The sequence below is a fragment of the Aethalodelphis obliquidens genome, unplaced genomic scaffold (genome assembly GCF_003676395.1).
Source record: "Aethalodelphis obliquidens isolate GAN/ISIS:26980383/991018 unplaced genomic scaffold, ASM367639v1 scaffold93, whole genome shotgun sequence".
NCBI classification, from domain to species: Eukaryota; Metazoa; Chordata; class Mammalia; order Artiodactyla; family Delphinidae; genus Aethalodelphis; species Aethalodelphis obliquidens.
This window is the reverse complement of record NW_020838037.1, coordinates 3,824,104-3,843,239: the sequence shown is the minus strand read 5'-3', so window position 1 is coordinate 3,843,239 and position 19,136 is coordinate 3,824,104. Positions and strand designations below refer to the sequence as shown.

The 19,136-nt window shown below is 39.0% G+C and overlaps 1 protein-coding gene across 2 annotated transcripts in view; it reads right to left on the bottom strand.

Moving 5' to 3' along the window:
- Positions 1–1,441: 1,441 nt before the first annotated feature.
- PDGFD (platelet derived growth factor D) overlaps positions 1,442–19,136 on the bottom strand; it is a 237,925-nt gene continuing 220,230 nt past the window's right edge. For both annotated transcript variants that reach the window (XM_027095686.1, XM_027095685.1), the window contains exons 6-7: positions 13,311–13,525; positions 1,442–4,039 (exon numbers count right to left, since the gene is read on the bottom strand). In XM_027095686.1, the coding sequence (XP_026951487.1) occupies positions 3,914–4,039; positions 13,311–13,525 (341 nt within the window). In that variant the 3' untranslated portion in view covers positions 1,442–3,913. The remainder of the gene's footprint in view (positions 4,040–13,310; positions 13,526–19,136) is intronic.

Here is a 19,136-nt window from a genome sequence, read left to right as displayed (position 1 = left end):
CCAGTGAATTATAAATATTCTCTCTTCTAGCATATTTGATCAGAGCTGTCAATAAATAAAATTGTATTGCCTAGAATTTCAGGCATGAATACTAATCTATGAATTTAATTTAATGTTCTATCAGAGGACCCTAGGAGAATATGAAAACTTTGGACATCTGTTGAGTTACTAATATAAAACTGGACACATGCACCTTTCAGGAAATAAAATGAAATTCTTAATGTATTTGCATTAAAATACTGTTTATATATATATGGCTAGCATGATTTTTGTACATGAAAATCCAGGTTAGCTAAATGAACTACTCTACATCCTTCCCCGTTTTTCCTCATATTTTGACTCACACATTAGCTGGTATTTCCGATAGTAAAATTGATTCTTGCCACAGAATACATGTCTCTACTCCCTTTCCCCAAACTCAAAACCACTAAACTAAATAAAGTGGCAGAGTTTCATCCAACCCTGTGCCGCTGTCGTCCTGTCTCCAGTGGGATGATGATGAAGACTGAGCTAGGAGCAAAAGCAAAGTTTCTTGCAGAGAGAAGAGCTCTCTTCAGTTTTTGCGCCCCCACTCTCGCCGCCCCTGCCCCCCACCAACATGTCACACACCAAACTCTATAGAGAGTGTAGCCCCTAAACTGGTCCAGAAAGTGGCAGACTTGTCACTATACCCAAGGCCTTCTAGCTTTCTCTCTGATGCACTATGATACTTGCAGCCCCCCACCTGCTGGGAGGAAAAGTCCCCAACTTCCACAGATCACTTCCCAGGAATCCTTACAAATGCTACCAGATTGATCATCTGCCTTCACATGATTTGAGATGGTTCGTAATTTACTGTCCAGCTGAAAGCACTCATGTTATGAAGGAAAACTACATATGATCTTTAAATCTATTATTTTAAAATATTTTTGGTCACTTTAATGTACGCTTTAGGTTCAGGCATTATTTGGGGGGGTTTGTTTCCAAATAATGAAATAAAGTATTGATTATAAACAACTGAGCTGATAACACTTGCCCACCAGCTGGGGTGTCCATCTAGAGGGGAAAAGGTGTGAGGGTGGACATAATGTTATTGATTCCAGGTCCGCAAGGAGAGAGAGGCTGTGTACTCTCCAAAGTAAGGAATGTCAGAGGAGAATATCTTTCATTAAAAGGCCTGCAGGGAACAAACAGTCAAACAAAGAAGCAACAGCAGCAGCAAGAAAACAACAAAACCCAAGTCCCACTTAATTTCCGGTTTCCGGTGGCTTCAGGAAGGGACAAAGTAAAAGCCTGTTTTCAGGGAACAATGTTCTAAAATACTGTTTATTTTAGAAAAACCAGGCCTGCAGAGATCACCCAATCTTGTCACTCCAAGCAGCTGCATGTGTTTGGGGAAGTAAGTTTGTAACATTGTGCACCTTTTAAAACTGCAGTTGTTGAGTACTAAATAATGGAGTAGTTTTGTTCGTAAGCAATATTTATTTTTCATGAAGATAGGAGGCATATTACATTTGTTATAGAAAATGCTACAAGACGAAAAAGCTGCATGTTACTGATATGACAAAAAACATGAAAAATTCTACTTACAAAAGTGCTCTGCCCTATAAGAACATATTGAACAGAAGGCATTATTCCAGGTGTGTGAGCCATGCAGAAATGAGGATTTATTAGGATTTATTTTGAAATGTAATTTGTACGGTGAGCTTTTTATCCCTTTGATGGCAGTGAAACAGATTTATTGGCTACATGTTAGAAGTGCAATAGATAACAGATAACCAAGGGAGAAGTTTTAATAAAACACTCAGGAAAGAAAAAAAGATGTGAGTGAATATGCCTGCTTACATTTCAGCTAATAAATAAAAAGTACAAATGGGGCTTTAACTGCAAACCATCCTGGTTATTGCAACCTGGAAGGTTTATTGAAAACTGGGTAGAACACTCTAATTCTTCAAACTTACGGCTGAACAAGCTAGAGTAATATAACACAAATTTGGGTTTTGGTACAGGAAGGCTATGTTTTCATTGGAAACTTGTAAGAGGCATGAAGGGGAAGAGCGGTTCCTGATTACTAGAGGGTCTGCCTCAGCTATTTCTGATTGTGATCTGGGATTTCGGGCAACTCAGCAATAGAGTATTTTTACCAGTCATCCCCCGAGGTAAAAACACTGGTCGCTTTCAGGGAATTTTTGAAGGAACATCTTCAATAAGCATTGGACTTTCAAAGAGCTGAGCAGAAATGAGCTCCTAAGGATGGTTGAGAACTTGGTCCTGAAAGCACCACGCTCAGAAATCCAAGTATATTTAGGCCACTCCTCTGACACTGGGACTTAATGAGCCCCAGTCACATAGCCGTCACTCAACTTGGCTGTAGTTAGTAGGGCCCTGGACTCAGGGAAGAAACTGGCTCTCCTATTTCCTTTCAAGGTGAGAAGAAAATTGTCATTCTCTCTGAGAAGCCCCTGAGCTATCTTGATTTCAGTGTCACTCTCTTAAGAGACATGCTTTGGAGAATGATGAATCACATGCTTGGAGTCAGTCTCTGAGGTCTTAACAGACATTAAGGAGCCAGGGAGGAAAAATTACTCTAAGTACCAATAATAACCGCCAGTGCAAAGACTGCTTCCTATTGTAGAGCAGGGCCGAACTTGTGCACCCACAATTTCCAGTGTGGCTTCTTAGAACAAGCTCCATAGATTTGGAAAGAACCAGAGACCCCAGATCTAATTTCACTTAGTTCAGAAACAGGAATTCATCTGAATTGAATGGTGAGTACATGATTAGGAATCTACATCAATAAAACTGGGTTGTTTTAATACACAAAAGCTTCTAGGCTATAAATAGTCCATAATGGCTTGCCAAATATAAAACGTCATTGTAAATCCATGTCTGTATATTGAAGAGACAGAAACACAAAAGCAAGATACGTAAAATTAACTGGCATAATTTGGAGAGTATGTATCCATTATTAAATATGGATCCCATTCAAATATTCCATCTGATTCCCAGTTATGTTAATATTTCAATGCTCACTTTTCTGACTTTCAACTGTCCACATTTTTCAATGAACACTATTTTGAAAGGCTCATGCAGAGTCCTCATGCCATTCTCCAAAGGAGTTACTTCCGTGGAGAGGTTTTTGAAAAGAAACAATTCTGCTATAGCTTATAAATTGTCTCTTATAGAACTATAATAATAAACCTTGTGAGAATTTTTTGGAGATAGGTGTCAATGAATTTGCATGTGTCAGCAAGACACATAAAAAGAAGCCTTAATGGCTTTATTTCTAAAGCACTTATATTATTATGACATGCTTTTGGAGACAGGTAATTATTGTCTATATAGCCAAGTATGTAGTACATCTCGTGAGAAAAATGGTTAGGAATGTGCTTTTCCCAGAAGCCATATTTTTTCTTTTTTTATAATTAAGATATATGCATAAGAAAATCTCGTTTATTGGTTTTTAATATACATGGTGCTTTCTTTAAAAGAGCAAGATCCAAAATTGTTTTGTGATTCAAAACTTAAACAAATTCATCTTCCAAATCTTCAAAGACATGTTCCATGTATTTACTATGTCCCTTATTTTGTCAGATTTTAAGGGTCTAGGTAATTAAACCATATGTAAGCTCTGGTGTACCTGGTTATATATACTGAATAAACCATATGATCTACACAGAGACATGGATATATATACATATATATCCTCAGACACTATTATTAAATGCAATCCTATATTCTTGGATATAGAGATTGATGATACACCTTTCTACTCATGGCACTAACAAAGCTAGGTTGAAACTCAGCAGCCACTTGTATTCATTGCTTTGCAAGCTAATAGTAAGTTCGGTTGCTGGTGGGAAAGGGGTCCCTTACCACACCCTCCTTAAAATAAAGGTTCTTTCGTGCTTAATGTAAGTATGTGCACATTCTTTTATCGAGGTGGTCTTGAGCTGCAGATACAGTCGCACCGCTCATGGTGATCTAACTGGATGTCAACGAGAGCCATGTGCTTCGCTCTGCCCCTCCTCTTGAAATGGCCAGGCTCAAACTTTAACACCTAGGACAAAAAGCATTTCCTGTTAGAAAGCGCCTGGAGTATAACTCAACTACATACCACTTATTCTCTTTATGACAACTGGTTCTTAAGCCTTTGAGGATCCAATGAAAGCTATATGCTTGCTCTTAGATTGCACACATATAAATATTTTTACAGACAATCATCAACTCCTTAATGTAATGGAGTTCACTGATCATAGAGTAATGCCTCCTGCATTACCTACCTGCAGTACCACGATGACTTCAGGTGTCTGAGCAGGTATTTACTGAGAGCTTTCTAAGGGGCTGCTTTGTGCCAAGTGCTGTCCCAAATATTATCATAAGGATTCTTCTAACCAAAGCATGTGTTATGGATAAATATAATACTGAGCATATTATTATCTCTTTAGACAACGAATAAAGTCATGAACATAATATGCTGGTATTGCTAAATGTTTGCTTGATGTAAAACATTTTGCCCTGACGAAGGTCATCAGTGGCCATAAATAACTGAAAATGTGTGTATGTTCTTATATATTTGTTAAGATATAATACCTATTACAATTCGAAACAGATCATGCTCCACTAAGATCTTTGTACATTAATACCTGTATAACAGTATGACATTTCTTGAATTAATAAAGTATGTCCTTAATTTTTTACATTAATAGGTTTAAATGTAATTTTTTGAATTATTAAGTTTAAATAGGAGCTAACTCTTCTTCCCTAGTGTGGCCTTCACTGAAGTCAATATTTGCCATCATATGCACAAATACTGGTTTTCTATACACTCCACAGTCAGTTTAATTGCTTCTTGTTTTATATTCTGAAGCTCCTGTTAGCCTTTATTTTTGATTTTGTTCTACTTTCCCTTTTAGACTCTAAACTCTGCATGACACCACATGCTACACGTATTATGTAGCATTTTATGGTTTTCAAAGAATTTGCACAGATGCACTATTTCGTTTGCCCTCAGACAAACCTTGTCACACAGTAGAGAAGGTATCTTTATTCACAATTTATAGGCAGGAGAACTGAGATTCCAAAGGAGGCCAGGTGCCAGAGTCTTCTGGCAACCTGGAGCTGGAGCAGGGCTTTTGTCCTCTAGGCTTCTAGCACACTCGAACCCAAGGACCCAACACCTCTCCAATGTGGTTACGATTTCCTTTTGTGTCTCAAAGCTGTGTCAGGCACAGATGTGAACTGAAATGGGGACCTGATGCTTGGTATACGTTGGTCCTAGATGAAGATTAGATGCTTTCAAGGCTGTATAACTTTTCATGGCATCCCCACAAATTTTTACTATGGATTGTCTTCCCAGCAATTTTCTCATCCTCACATTACCTGTTTCAAGTCATAAACAAACCAAAACCATCTATTAGGACACTAGGCCTAGAGTCCTCAGTCCTCACGTGTCCCCTTTACTTTAGCATTTAGCCCTGTTGTTCCATAAGAGTTCTGTGGGGCAGGTCATTTGTTCAATGTTCAATAAAGCTAAGGAGCCTGGACTCTGCTAACACAGAGTGAAATACTGAGTCCCATTTGTAGAAGAGCTTCAAAAGAATATTGTGAATACAAAACTGGGGTGGGTTGGGTGGGAAGGAATGCCCCAGGAGAGTTCATGAGGGAGGCATAAAGACTCAAAACTACTTGATTGTAGTAAAGGTAGTCCAGATGCCAGTTTTGATAGCTACTTATCTTTTTTACCTGCAATTCTACTGCACTTACACTATGTATCACATAAGTTCACATGACGTATAATGCTTTCTCTCTATTAATTGTATTACAAGTGCCTTGAGGACAAGGATCGCAAAAACAATCACTAACATTATTGAGTTTTTACTAGATGCCACACTCTGTTGTGACTTTGCAATTATTAAATGTTTTGGATGTCACTGCAATACTATGAGATGGGTACTTTTCTAATTTTGTTCCCAGATAAGGAAAGAGAGAGATTAAGGTTACAGAGCCAGTGACTGGTGTAACCAGTATTTGACTCCATGTGGCCTAACTAGTGCCCTTACCTGGAAATTGAAATTTTGTTTGTGCAGGTCAGCAGCATGTTGGGAACACAGTAGCTGCTAAAGAATGTACCTGGGTGAACGTGGTGGGTGATGCTGCCAGTGCAGAAGTATGGGCATGTATGTTCACGGTGTCTCCTCCCTGCATCTCCTCTACCCCAACCTCCAACAAACAGACGGGGCAAAACAAAACAAGCCAAGAAATAAAGCAGAGGCCAAAATGAAGTGGCCTATGCTTTGCATCACTTTTAAGCCTTTCACGATTGTGAAATAAAATTTCAAGTATCGAGAGCAGAATGACAATGACATTTGCCTTTCCCTGCTCCCATGTGCTCTCCTGCTGGGTCTCTAAAGAAAATAAAAGCTGTTGTGTCTCTGTGAAAAAAAAAGTAACCAAAGCAATGGATGAAGAGTATATTGCATTTTGGGGTATTAAATACCCTGCCCATGACAGATATGAAAGCCCTATTATGCCGTATTTGGTCAAAATGCCTTGGAAGGGGTTAAGGGTTGGGTTCCTACAACTTTGCCAAGAATTTCTCTAATATTAGTCACTGTTGTCCTGCCTATAAACCAGATTTGGGAGTTGGAATATTCAGGGTAACAAAATGATTCCTAAGAAGCTGAGCATATGATAAATATTCTCTGTTTAAAAAAGACCATTATCAAAGCCTAATATGTTGCCATGACTGATATCTATAAAATCAGTGCTCTGTTGATTTGCTTCCTCTTTTGACGACAAATGAAAGTGTGTGCTTTGGGATGAGAGCAGAGCCTGGCCAGTTTTTCTAACTGGTCTCCTGATTGTTCAGGGATTTTCCCTGTGTTTTATATTAAGCCTTGTGAGCACAGTATATATGTGTTTTGCTGATAAGAGGAGAAAAATGAATTGGCAGACACTTTTCCAGACAAGACAGGAAAGCGTTGTTTGAACAAAGTGGAAATTGGACTGCTTTACTGGCTGATCACAGCACTGATGTTCAAAGCTTTCAGACCATGTAATAGTCTTAGGTTCAGGTATACAGCATTGAAAGGAGGAAGAAAGCAAAGCTGATTTGAGAGAGCATGAAAAGTTAAAAGAAAAATGAAAAGCCTTTATCTGAGAAAGCCAACTGTCTATGGGTTATCTGGTCACCTTTAAAGGAAAGGAACCATTGAATTAATTACAGCTGCCAAAGGACACACTAATAGGTACCATCACAAAATGCTTTCCTATTTTCTGAGCTTTCATTTGCAGCTGCAAGCACACACACTGAAATAAAAATCCATGGAAGAGCAGCCAGCCATTTCTTATCACCTATGGGTGAAAATGGCAATCTTGGCCCTTCTCCACCATCTGGAAAACCACATGAAGCCAAGGAAAGTTGACTTTTACTAAATGCAGAATGACTGAGCCAGCAGCTTTCATACCACTACACAAAATCAAAGATTCTCAGTTTGCAAATTACCATAACACAAAAGATATTTAACTACGGTTACTAGCCTTGTTGCCGATAAACCACTGAATGAATCATTGCCGAAAAGCTATTACGCTAATAAAACAATACTAGGCAGAAAAGCTATCTACCAAGTTGAGTTCTTGTTTACTGGGAATATAAAAAAGGTTGTTAAGACCTTGACAGTTCTCAAATTAATGGCTGACATAGGAACACAAGTACATATTTCAGGACACATGCATTGTATAAACCTGAATGATTAAGAGTTTATTTAAGGTTCTACCCAACTCCTAAAGCAGGTAGCATTCAGTACACATAGTTTCTTATCTTAAGAAAAAAAAAGCTTCATATTTTTTGCTTCCATTTTGATTTCTTTCATGCTTATAGACTTTATGAAAAATGTTAAGATTTTTAAGGGCTGGTAGTCAACTTTTCTGAAACCCAAAGTGACTAAAAGCAAAAATATTTTGAGAAGGGATAACGTATTATTTTCTACCTGGGTCATTGCTCATCTTGCAGGTGATAGTTTCAAGGGAAGCTGAGACATAGTCCTCAATAAGAAAGACACAAATAACAGAGTTCAGCACTGTTTTGCTGACAAGCTAAGTATGAAGGTGACCAAAGCGGGGGTTATACTATGGGTCTATACAATGCTCATGAATTTTCAAAATGCAATCTTGACCTCTAAAAGTAAGTGAACATTTACGTATAATTGAAATTTTCTGTGAGCACTTTGGTGTGTATTTAGCCACAGTTCTACCTTCAGAGAACTAAACAGGTAAATGATTTTGACAGCACTTTAGAGGGTTAATGACTACACGTTCAGCCTGCCAATTGCAGAAAACATAATGGAAGCCTAGCTGGCCACCAAGTTTCAAAGCACTGCATTAGCATTGATTATCATTCATGTCACAGATAGGTCTTTGTCTACCTGGGGAGTATCATGCCCCAAGGCAGGTTTGCTAAACTTTGGCAGGAAGGCCTAATGTGAAGCCAGAGCTCCAAGGGAAAGGATGTATGCACTTTATAGTACTTAGAGAATCACTTCACCAGTGAGTCATTTGGGTCATAAGGGAGTCAGAACTGAGAAGGCCCAACCACATTCTCAGAAAATTCCACCCACATCTGTCTAGTGCTTTACAGTCTTCAGATGCTTTCTTTCTACCAGGATCCCCAAGAGATAAGTAGCACAGGTATTACTACCGAAGAGCAAATAAACTTTTTTATAAGCATTCTATAAACAGTAACTGTTCCAGATCATATATCTTTGTTCTTTTGCATTTACTTAGCACTTCAACCACCAATTTGTTTACATTCCTAACACAATTTCAGTAAAATAAGATTTAGAGAGTAGGTGAATGGATATCATATAATTTCAGATCTGTCTGGGAACTCAAAATTGTAGGTTATCGTGGGGAGTGAGTGAGCAAACTCAAGGCCCTGGGGAGTTTTAAGTAGCTGGCCCTAGGTGGCCTCCCATGTGAGCCCACATCTTCTCTCTTGAGTTGTGTGATTTTTTTTCTCTATTGTCTTGTCTCTTCTAAGAACACACAGGAAAGGCCTGCAAGAGCGTTGTCTCATGGTCTCACTCAAAGAGGGAGAAAGGGGAAGAAGCAAGGAGACTCTATATAAGCTCTAGAAATGCTATTTCCAGAAAAAGAATAGAAAAGAGATTTTCTTGACTTTTGTTATGGTTAGTTATAATCATAACCCCAAAACTCATTGCCTTTGCCATAGAGTAGAAACCTTTTGAAAAAAATTGCTTTCCTGTCTCACTGGTTTCAATTTGCAATTTTACCGAAATTTGTTTCAATGATAGATGCTTAAAACATGTAAAAATTAAAAGTACCATGCTTTTATCTCAAGTCTAAAGCTCAACATTTTATTACCTCTAGTTAATCTTTTGTTTCATATATATAAATATCTGCTTACGTCTTCTAACTCAAACTGTAATGGGCAGCAAATTTTTAATATAAAATTCGTATACTTAAAGTAAAGTTAAAATAAAAAATATCCTCCGAAGTCATTTTTTCAAGCAACAGGAATGATTCTAGATGTTGTAAATATGCCAGACACAGAGATGTGTCTAGGCTTATGCTGTTCAATATGGTATCCCCTAGCCATGTGTAGCTATTTACATTAAATTAGTTAAAATTAAATAAAATTTAAAATTCAGTTTCTCATTTGCATTACACACATTTCAAATACCCCATAACCACATGTTGCTAGTGACTACCAGATTGGATAGTACAGATATGGAACATTCCTATCACTGCAGAAAGTTCTACCAGATAGTGCAGGTATATCAGCATTGTGACGAAATCATGAGAGGAAGGACAGAGAAAATTAACCTAAGGTTTTGGCTGTTTACTGAATGGACGTAGCCAGGAGACCAAATGATAAAAAAATAAACCAGTAAATATTAATTTAAAAGGTCACCATATTTTTAGGAAATATCCCTTCATTACACATTATTAAGGAAAGATAACTAAAATAATAGCATCCTCTAATTGTCTACACAATATGTTTTCTGGAACTTTCCCTTTTTTAAGAATCACTACCAAAAGTATTTTTTTATATCCTACATATTCCAAGAAGCATAGAAAGGTTAACAGGAAAAAGGAAAAATACTTTAACAGGATACCTACAAAATTTTGAGAACAGGAAATAATAAGATGGTAACATTTTATTGCACAGTGAAAAAATGCTCAGAGCCCTACAGGAGAAGTCGCATGACCTGGGAAAAGAGCAATGATATTAACTTCCTTCTATTTATAATTTCTAATTATTGGTAATTTTATAATTATACATTTTTAATTTCTTGGATTTTATTCCTTAAATGTTGAGCCTTGAAATATCTGTGGAGTCATACAGGCCTGCTTATGTGACAAGTTCTAGTCACCCCCTTAAGGGTGCTCATCTCTCATGAAAACTCATTTCACATTTCATCAGTTACAACCAGGAGCTGGGGAAATCAGTTTCTCATTTCTCTGAGTTAAGAATACAGACATAGAACTAATAGAATAGAGGATAAGGATTCTTCCCTAATGAGACTGAGCTCAAGCAACCCCCACTTCTGCAAATGGAACAAGCCTCCTGCTCTTTTCCACAGGGCACTGGACAGAGTGGTCACTGTGACACATTTCAAAGGTATTTTAGGAGTTTGGGGGAAGTGTGCCAGCTGTGTGTGTTCCAGGTATGCAGTTACTGACAAAACAGGTATGCTGTTTTGTCCCTTTGTCCAGAACTCAGCAGAGTGACGTTGTACAGAGCTCAGCAGACTCTGAGAAGTAAAAATATCATGACATGTTTCAAAGACATGATTTAGACAGCAGTTTCAAAAATATGCCAACATTTTAGACCCACTCATGTGACTGAACAAAGAGATCAAGGGCTTCCCCTTCTAGATATTAACTGTGAACAGAAATTTACAGGTAACAGCTACTGTGTACAGAGACGAGAATAGACCTAAGAAAAGGACCCTTAAGACTCCTTCAGAGTTAACTGTCTGGGAGGTGAGGGTCCTTTTGGGTGTATGTTTAACTCTGTGTTTCTACAATAAGCAATTTAAAAAATCAAACTGCAACTTCTATCTGAGCAGAGAGTCAAGATGAAAATAAAGCATCAAAGGCCTGAACTCACATGTTTTTCCTCACAGTTAAGACTATGTAGAGATCTTGTCACTTCCTGGCTTATTTTAACTTGAACCAAATTACTGAATTCTGCATTTGTCCTCAGGGTATGACTCAACAATACAAAATTCACGTTCTTAGACACAAAGGACAAAGTCCAATCTAGAGTTCATCAGGTCATACAAAAATAAAACACAATGAACACAGTCAACAGCATTCTCTGGATATGAGAGCAGATATTTTTTTTTACTTTGAAAACTGTGGGGTGGAGTAAGAAATTCTTGTGACTAAGAAAACCAGCTCTATGCAGGTCTAAAATCGTGTGTCCCTGTCTGTCTGAGGTAAGCAGAGTTATTATGGTCTCCGACCTCCTGCATTTCCCAAGTTGAAAATACTGCTTATGACGTATCCCTTTTCATTTAGCTCAGAAATTACCTCCTAACTTATTGTTTTATTGTTTTCAGGATAACAAAATGGTTGTATAAAGCGGGAGATTTTTATTTAGGGAGCATCATCTATTCCTTTGTTTTGGTGGATACTGATGAAAAGCAACTCAAACAATAATTCCTAACAATAGTGTTTGCTTCATACTTTATATATATATACGTATATATATATATATACGTATATATATATACATATATATATATATATATACACATATATATATATATATATTTTTTTTTTTGGTCTGCATTGGGTCTTTGTTGCTGCGCATGGGCTTTCTCTAGTTGAGGCGAGCCGGGGCTACTCTTCATTGCGGTGTGCAGGCTTCTCTCCGCAGTGGCTTCTCTTGTTGCGGAGCATGGGCTCTAGGCATGTGGGCTTCAGTAGTTGTGGCATGTGGGCTCAGTAGTTGTGGCTCACAGGCTCCAGAGTGCAGGCTCAGTAGTTGTGGCTAACGGGCTTAGTTGCTCCGTGGCATGTGGGATCTTCCCAAGCCAGGGTTTGAACCCATGTCCCCTGAATTGGCAGGTGGATTCTTAACCACTGTGCCACCAGGGAAATCCTTTAGTTTATATTTTAGACATATTTCAAAAAGATGTTTCACATCTTACAAAATGCACTTCATATGCACCGTTTTATGTGATTCCCCAGAACCATCCTGTACGGGATTATCGGATATAATTTCTTAGTCCTATTTCACACACATGAAAACCGCATCTCTAAACTTTAGTGACTCACAAAATCGGGAAGTAATAGGGTTGCCGTCAATTTCAAGAGCAGTGCTAACTCCCCTTAAGTCCACTGTTTCTTTAATCTTCAATAAAGTGCTATATATTTTTAACAAAGAGAGCACAGTGTTACTAGTGATAAGAATATAGATTTTAGAAACAGTTGATCAGTTTAGGTCCTGGCTCTGTGAGTTACTGACCAAGTCACGCTGGTCAATCTACTGCTGGTCTCAGTTTACTATTCTATAAAAAGGGAATAAAAATAGCACTCCCCTGTCAGCATTGTGGAGAAACTGCCAAGTGAGCTAATGATTGCTTACAATGATGTCTGGTACACAGTAAAGGCTTACATGCATTCCTTGTTATTATCATCAAAGTTTACTGCTCTCCTTAAATTTTTGTTCCTCTTATATCTTTAGGATTACTTTTGTTTATTTTTGCATAATTTCAGAGCTGATTCCTCAGAGCACTCAGTCATACTTAGGAAAAATTAGTACTTCTGGAAGAAAAATATTTCCATATTTAGAGAATGAAAAAGTCTCCAACAATGTATCTTTTCTGACAATTTATATTTTGCTATCTTTACCTTGCTTCATTTTTCAATGACTTGATTGAATTAAAGTTTGGCTCTTAGCATTTTCTTAACATAACCTAGATTTGCAGTCATACACTGTAAATGAATCCCATCATATTTCTATAAGGAAGCCAAGTAAGCTCTCAAATTACTGCATCATACATTTGACTGTGTATACTAACAAGACTGTTGTCAACCCACATAGTATATTATGAATAAGGGTTAGAAAAAGGAAACCCTTCTTCAGGATACACTCTCCCCAGGGCACCTAGCTTAGCAAATTTAGCTTGAGTACAATTTCCCAGTCATCCCCCTGGGAGGTGCCCCTGTGCAGTGAACAACGTGAACAACCAACGCAATGGCCCTGTTTCCCAGCAGCCTAGAGATTACAAGACTTTTGCAGCTGAAAAGGGCTAAATGCAGCACTGCAACAAAGAAATCTGAAAACGGCATACCTCGTGATACTTCTTCACAGTTTTCCCTGAATTGCACGTACAGGACTTCCAGCTGACAGTTCCACAGCCACAGTTTCCCCCACAGCGTTGCACGAGGAGGCAGCGTGGAAAGAAGACCACATTGGTCACCTTCAGCTCCTCTCTCAAGTTGACCGAGTAATTCCTGGGAGTGCAACTGTAACGCTTGACGTCATCATTGAGCCTGTCCAGGTCAACTGTAAGAAACACAGTATCGTGTAAGCAAGTGCACGACTACGGCATACACACTCAGCACACATTTTTGCGAACAGGCTGGGAAGATTCTGTGAGGACAGCCTTAACCCAGGGCTTGAATCTATCCTTGGGATCTCCCAAACACCAAAGATGGAAAATCTAATTTCTCTTTTGATCCTATCTGCCCTTCAAAAAAAAATGTCAACAACAGCAAAGAAAACAGAAACAGAAAACAGAAAACCTTCAAAAACTTAGCTAAATCTATATCTTGGCTCAATTTTCCTTGCATTTTTTTAATGCAAAAAAAAAAAAAGTTCCAAGGAAAGAAAATGTAACATTCAGCAATTTAAAATAATTGTCTTTGCTTTAAAAAATGTGTGTGTGTGTGTGTATCTTCTTGATTCTAAATAACTCCTGACTGTAAGCCATTACTTAAATACAATTTGTATTATATCAGGGACACATTAGGAAGAATTACTCTAATCGATGCACCTGGCAGTGAAATTTTACAAGTAAATGTGAGGAATAAAAAGGTTTTGGCTTCATTTTAACTACGAGGTCAACCAAAATGTCAAAGGACATGGCTTTTTGGGGGTTGTGAATATGATGGATATTAGTGCATTGGGTCCTAGATGGCAGTATAGAATACTGGTTAAGTGCTTGGGCTCTGCAGTAAAGCTACAGCTGCATTCACATAATGGCTATGCCTCCTTTTAGTTGGAAAGTTACTTGACTGCTCCAAACCTCTGCTTCTTCATCTATAAAATGTAAATAGTATAACTTTACTTATTTCACAGCAATATTTGAAGTATTGAATGCAGTGTGCCTGGTATTAATTAATGCTGGTTATTTTATTCATCTTGATTCATTTTGATTTTTCCTTCAATTTTTTCCTTTAAAGTCAAATGGTCAATAATTAAAAAAAATTTTTTTTTCAGATCTTTCTCCTCTATTTCTCTCTTTTGGCCGTTATTCTATGTAAATGATTATCTGGGGGGGGGGTTGGTTATTGGGACTTCTGTGAATTAAGAGCATCACCCTAAATTTTCAAATTTTAGTCATTAATATTTTACTTGAGTTAAATTTGTATTATTGTAGTATATAAATTACATTTTAATTTGTGGTCTCAAAATCCATCTAATCACCCATCTATTTGGCATCCAAATTGTCTGGCGGGTGAATGTACATGACTATCTTCTCACAAGAATGCAGTTATAAGAAAGTCCTTTGTCCCCGCCCCCCCCGCCACCTCCGGGTTCCACACCATTTCCGAGTGCATTTCCCGTGTCACCAGCCAGGCCACCACAGAAGGAATCCCACAAACGTTAGGCAGTTATCATCAGGCTTACTCTGGATTCTAGCCCCATTAAATGTCTTAGTCCTAAACCAAAACTGCTTGAGGAACGGTAAGGAGTGCTCTTTTGGGGTAGAGGTCAAAGGCTAAGGATGCTGTCAGTAGAATGCATCTGAATGAAACAGAAATAAAAGAAGGCACGAGTGGGTGGAGAGTCCACTTAACCCCATGAAGTCAGCTAAAAGGCTGGCCATACGGTCAATGACCCCTTGAATAAGGAATTAAATGGCAATTGGAATAATGCTCTGCCTTGAGTGCCTTTGATTCTCAAGGGCAGGGATTTTCCCCCAACTGTTATATGCTGAGCCCAGGACACTGTGGGGGCTGAATAAATGCTAAATAATTACTGTGCATAATTTATTGCTTTTTTCCCCTTCCTTTGTAAAGACATGTCATAAGTTTAGCTATAATCAAGCCAGATTTAAAGTGAATGAACTCTGTCTTGGGAAAGGAACCATTTTATTGCTGCTAAAGCCCTGAAAATAACTGCAAACAAAGCAGAAAGGATTATGTAAATGGATTAAGAAGTGCACCAATCATCCATTACAAGTGTCACCTTGAGATAAATACTGATGCTGGCTGTGCATTACTGGGCTATGGACAGGGCTAATGCAGAGGGCCAAAGCTGTTGCTTGTGATGATGGGAATATATTTTGTCTAACACCTATTAGCAGGAAGGGGTTGTGGCATGTGGAAGGCAGAGAGGGATGGGAAGGAAGTGACAGTACTGCATGTACTTGAGTTCAGCCAGTCCTCTGCTAAGCATGATACATAGGACTACCTGTCGTTGTTCCCCACCCTCTTTTTTTTTCGCCCACCCTTTTGAGATGTGTATTACTCACTCAAAGTGAATACTAAGTAGGAAAACTGGGCTCAAAGTCATTCTCTCTTTTGCCTCATGGTCTCTGCCACATCAGGCAGAGTGGGGGAATGGCAGGCAACCTTATAGCTGAAGGAGGAAGATCGACCTTCCTGGCACTGTATCAAGCTTTCCCGTATGGCATTGTGCTAGGACTGGGGTGGTAAATGGCTACACCCTTATCTCCAGAATATGTCCAAACCAAACTACAATATGATTCCCTGTGGGAATTCAGCTAACCCCCAAAGTGCTGTCAACAAATCAGGATAGGCATGTATGCCTTACTCATCTTGGAACAAAACTCTTCACATTGTATAACTGTTTTACCGACTAGCACTGGTTATTTCCCTTTCCTACCTGCCATGAAGAGATTTACGATGTTGTCAGTTTTATGCATCAATTCACTGACGTGGCTCAGAACTGTGACCCAGTATGACTGCTGTAGAATCCAGCTGCCCTGCTTATCAGGGGATTGAAACCACGAAGGCACTCAATTTAGAACGAGAACTAAAAGGTTCTTCAGAGTGGATGCAAATAACTTCAAAGTGCCACTGCAGACTTTCTGCAGGGGATGTTGAATTTCCAGTCAAAGAAGACTGACTAGGCAGTGCAGCAGAGCAGGGAGCCAGACAAGGGAATGAGTGGCAGTTAAGACTTCCAGTGCTCTGGTCCGAAGGGAGGCTCCGGTGTGAGGGAGGCAGGCTCTGGTGTGAGGGAGGCAGGCCAAGCAGTACAAACTCAGAGAGGGGAGCTGCCCTTTCCATTCCCGCTTCAATCTCCACAGCAGAATATTACAGAGCAACAAGGACGTTCCAAATTTCATTCAAAGGCTCATTAATTGCACCTAGCTGCCCTTATTTCACCCAGGTGTACATAATGTTATAATCCTTCTTTTTACATCCTTTTGAATTTGAGTCTTGCCTTCTCATGGATTTTTGACATTAGTTACGTCTTTGGGCTGTGTACTGACAACCTGATGGAAAGGCTGAGAAGGTTCCACTGTTCTCAGAGCCTTCCTCTGGACATGGTAATCCAATGTGGGCCACTGCCTAGAACCTCAGGGAGCACCCTTTTTTCTGCAGCTCTGGCCTGAAAGTGCAGCCTAGTCACAGAGGTACCTGGGCTGTGGTAAGAGCTCTAGGATCTGAGCACTAGGAAAGGGATGTGTAAAGCAATGGTACATTGGTGAATGCACTCACTGGTTCAGTTTCTAATCCATTCAGGGTCAGGTTTGGGAGGAAGGAGAGTCAGCCTGGTCTTTTTTATATTGACCATCTATATTCCTAAGTACCAGGTAGCATGAAAAGTTCTTCACATATACAATTGCATGAAATCCCCATAAATGCTAGGAATTACATACTATCATTACCCTTACTTTTACACTTTTACACTTGAGAAAATTGAGGCTCTGAGAGGGTAGGGAAAAGAACATGTCCACAGCCACATACCTAGTCAGTGGTAGAGCCAGAGGCTGAATTCAGGCTTTTTCATTACTCTTGCACTTCTGAGCCCAGGTCTAAAGAGTTGAAGGAGGGTGCAAAGAGCAGATTCTATGAGCCCTGATGGAGCTTTCCGTCTAGAGGTCTACTCGCTGTCAAATGACCTGGCTTCCTAGGTGCGTTGCTAGGCACTGACCTGTCACTTTCAAGATGCTGTCAATTACATATACCCAAGCATGTACTCCTGGGCACACACATTCATCTATTGGATTGTACTGGAAATGTACACTGGGTTCTTGCAAATAAACCAGGCTACTGCACAGAACGTACTTTTTTCTTTGGTATTGAGAAATACAATGAATTTCATATTTTTTCACCTGAAATGAGAGGACTTTTGTCAATTCATGATCTTCACTTTGTCCTCATCTCTCCTTGAATTCCTTCTTGCCCTTATCTACCTGTAGTCTTTGTTATGAAAACCAATCGGAGGTCCACGTAAAGAGTTGGATGGGCTGATAGCAATTGTTTTCAGGGGGCAACAAATGATAGAACCCTAGAGATTCTTTCTAGAGGACAGATAAAGCCAATATTATATTTCACATGCTTGGCAAACACAGCATAGGTGGTGATCAGCTTATGATAAAAATTTAAAAGCCTTTTCTAAATTAATCATTTCAATTTTTTTGTGAATACAAAAATTCATTGTGAAACAAAATAATGTCCTCACACTGAATGTAAGAAAACAATTTTTTTTTCCTTCCCATGCATGTTTGATTCACAGTTTGTTTTGTTCAATAGGAAGATGGTTTCCTTGGGTCAGTCTCTTCTGGTGTCAAGTTTATTGGTTGGCTTTCACTGTGCTGGCCTTTCATCAGTCTATTCTGTTATGTGTGTCACCAGTCTTTTTTCTCTTTATCTTCCTGAATCTGCTAGTGTTCAGTTAAACTTCTCTATATTCTTGGAGCTAGCCAGTAATCATTTTAATACAAGCAAATTGAGCCTTTATAGGCTAAAATTCTTTATGAACTCTCTTAGCAGGCACTCACTAGCAGCCTCTATATCAGTGCAGGTTTGGCAATAGAAGAGCAAGTGCTTGAAGTAGGGCCATGCCTTTTCTATTTATTTATTTATTTATTTATTTTTTTTGCGGTACGTGGGCCTCTCACTGTTGTGGCCTCTCCTGTTGCGGAGCACAGGCTCCGGACACGCAGGCTCAGCTGCCATGGCTCACGGGCCCAGCTGCTCCGCGGCATGTGGGATCTTCCTGGACCAGGGCACAAACCCGTGTCCCCTGAACCGGCAGGCGGACTCTCAACCACTGCGCCACCAGGGAAGCCCCATGCCTTTTTTAAAACCATGCTTTTGTCATTCTAGTTTACCTTCTCTGACATCTCAGTCCACTATGTCATTTTAATCTTCTAAGTCAAGAGGCACATTCACCCTACATCTCCTCTGACCCCTTCACTATATACTCACCACACATTCTCTGCTTTCTATTATAGCACTGACTTTGTAGACTTTGCTTTATCCTTTTCTTTATTTAGGTGTTTCTTGTCCACCAAACCATAAGGTCCTTGAAAGCAGAGTTAATCATCTTTTTATCTCCCCTCTCCTAGTGCTTTGCCCCTAGTGGAAGGACCAAATATAGGTCATTTAAGTCCACCTCTCCTAAAACCATTTGGTTTCAACAGTTAGAAGCAGCATACTGATGAAAAAACTACAACATTTTTTATTTTTTTGTAGTCTAAGCACACATGCCATTTCAGGATATTTGAAATAACTAAATCCAATAAAAAACAGCTGGAGTCACTACAGCTCCCAAGACAAACATTTCTGATTTTTCTTAAATATCTATCTTTTGTGGGATACCCATAAACTTAAAGTCAAAATTAGAAAAAGTTCAGGCCATTTATAGACCACTAGTCAATCCAGATTTCATTTGCAAGGAATAGGTACTCAGT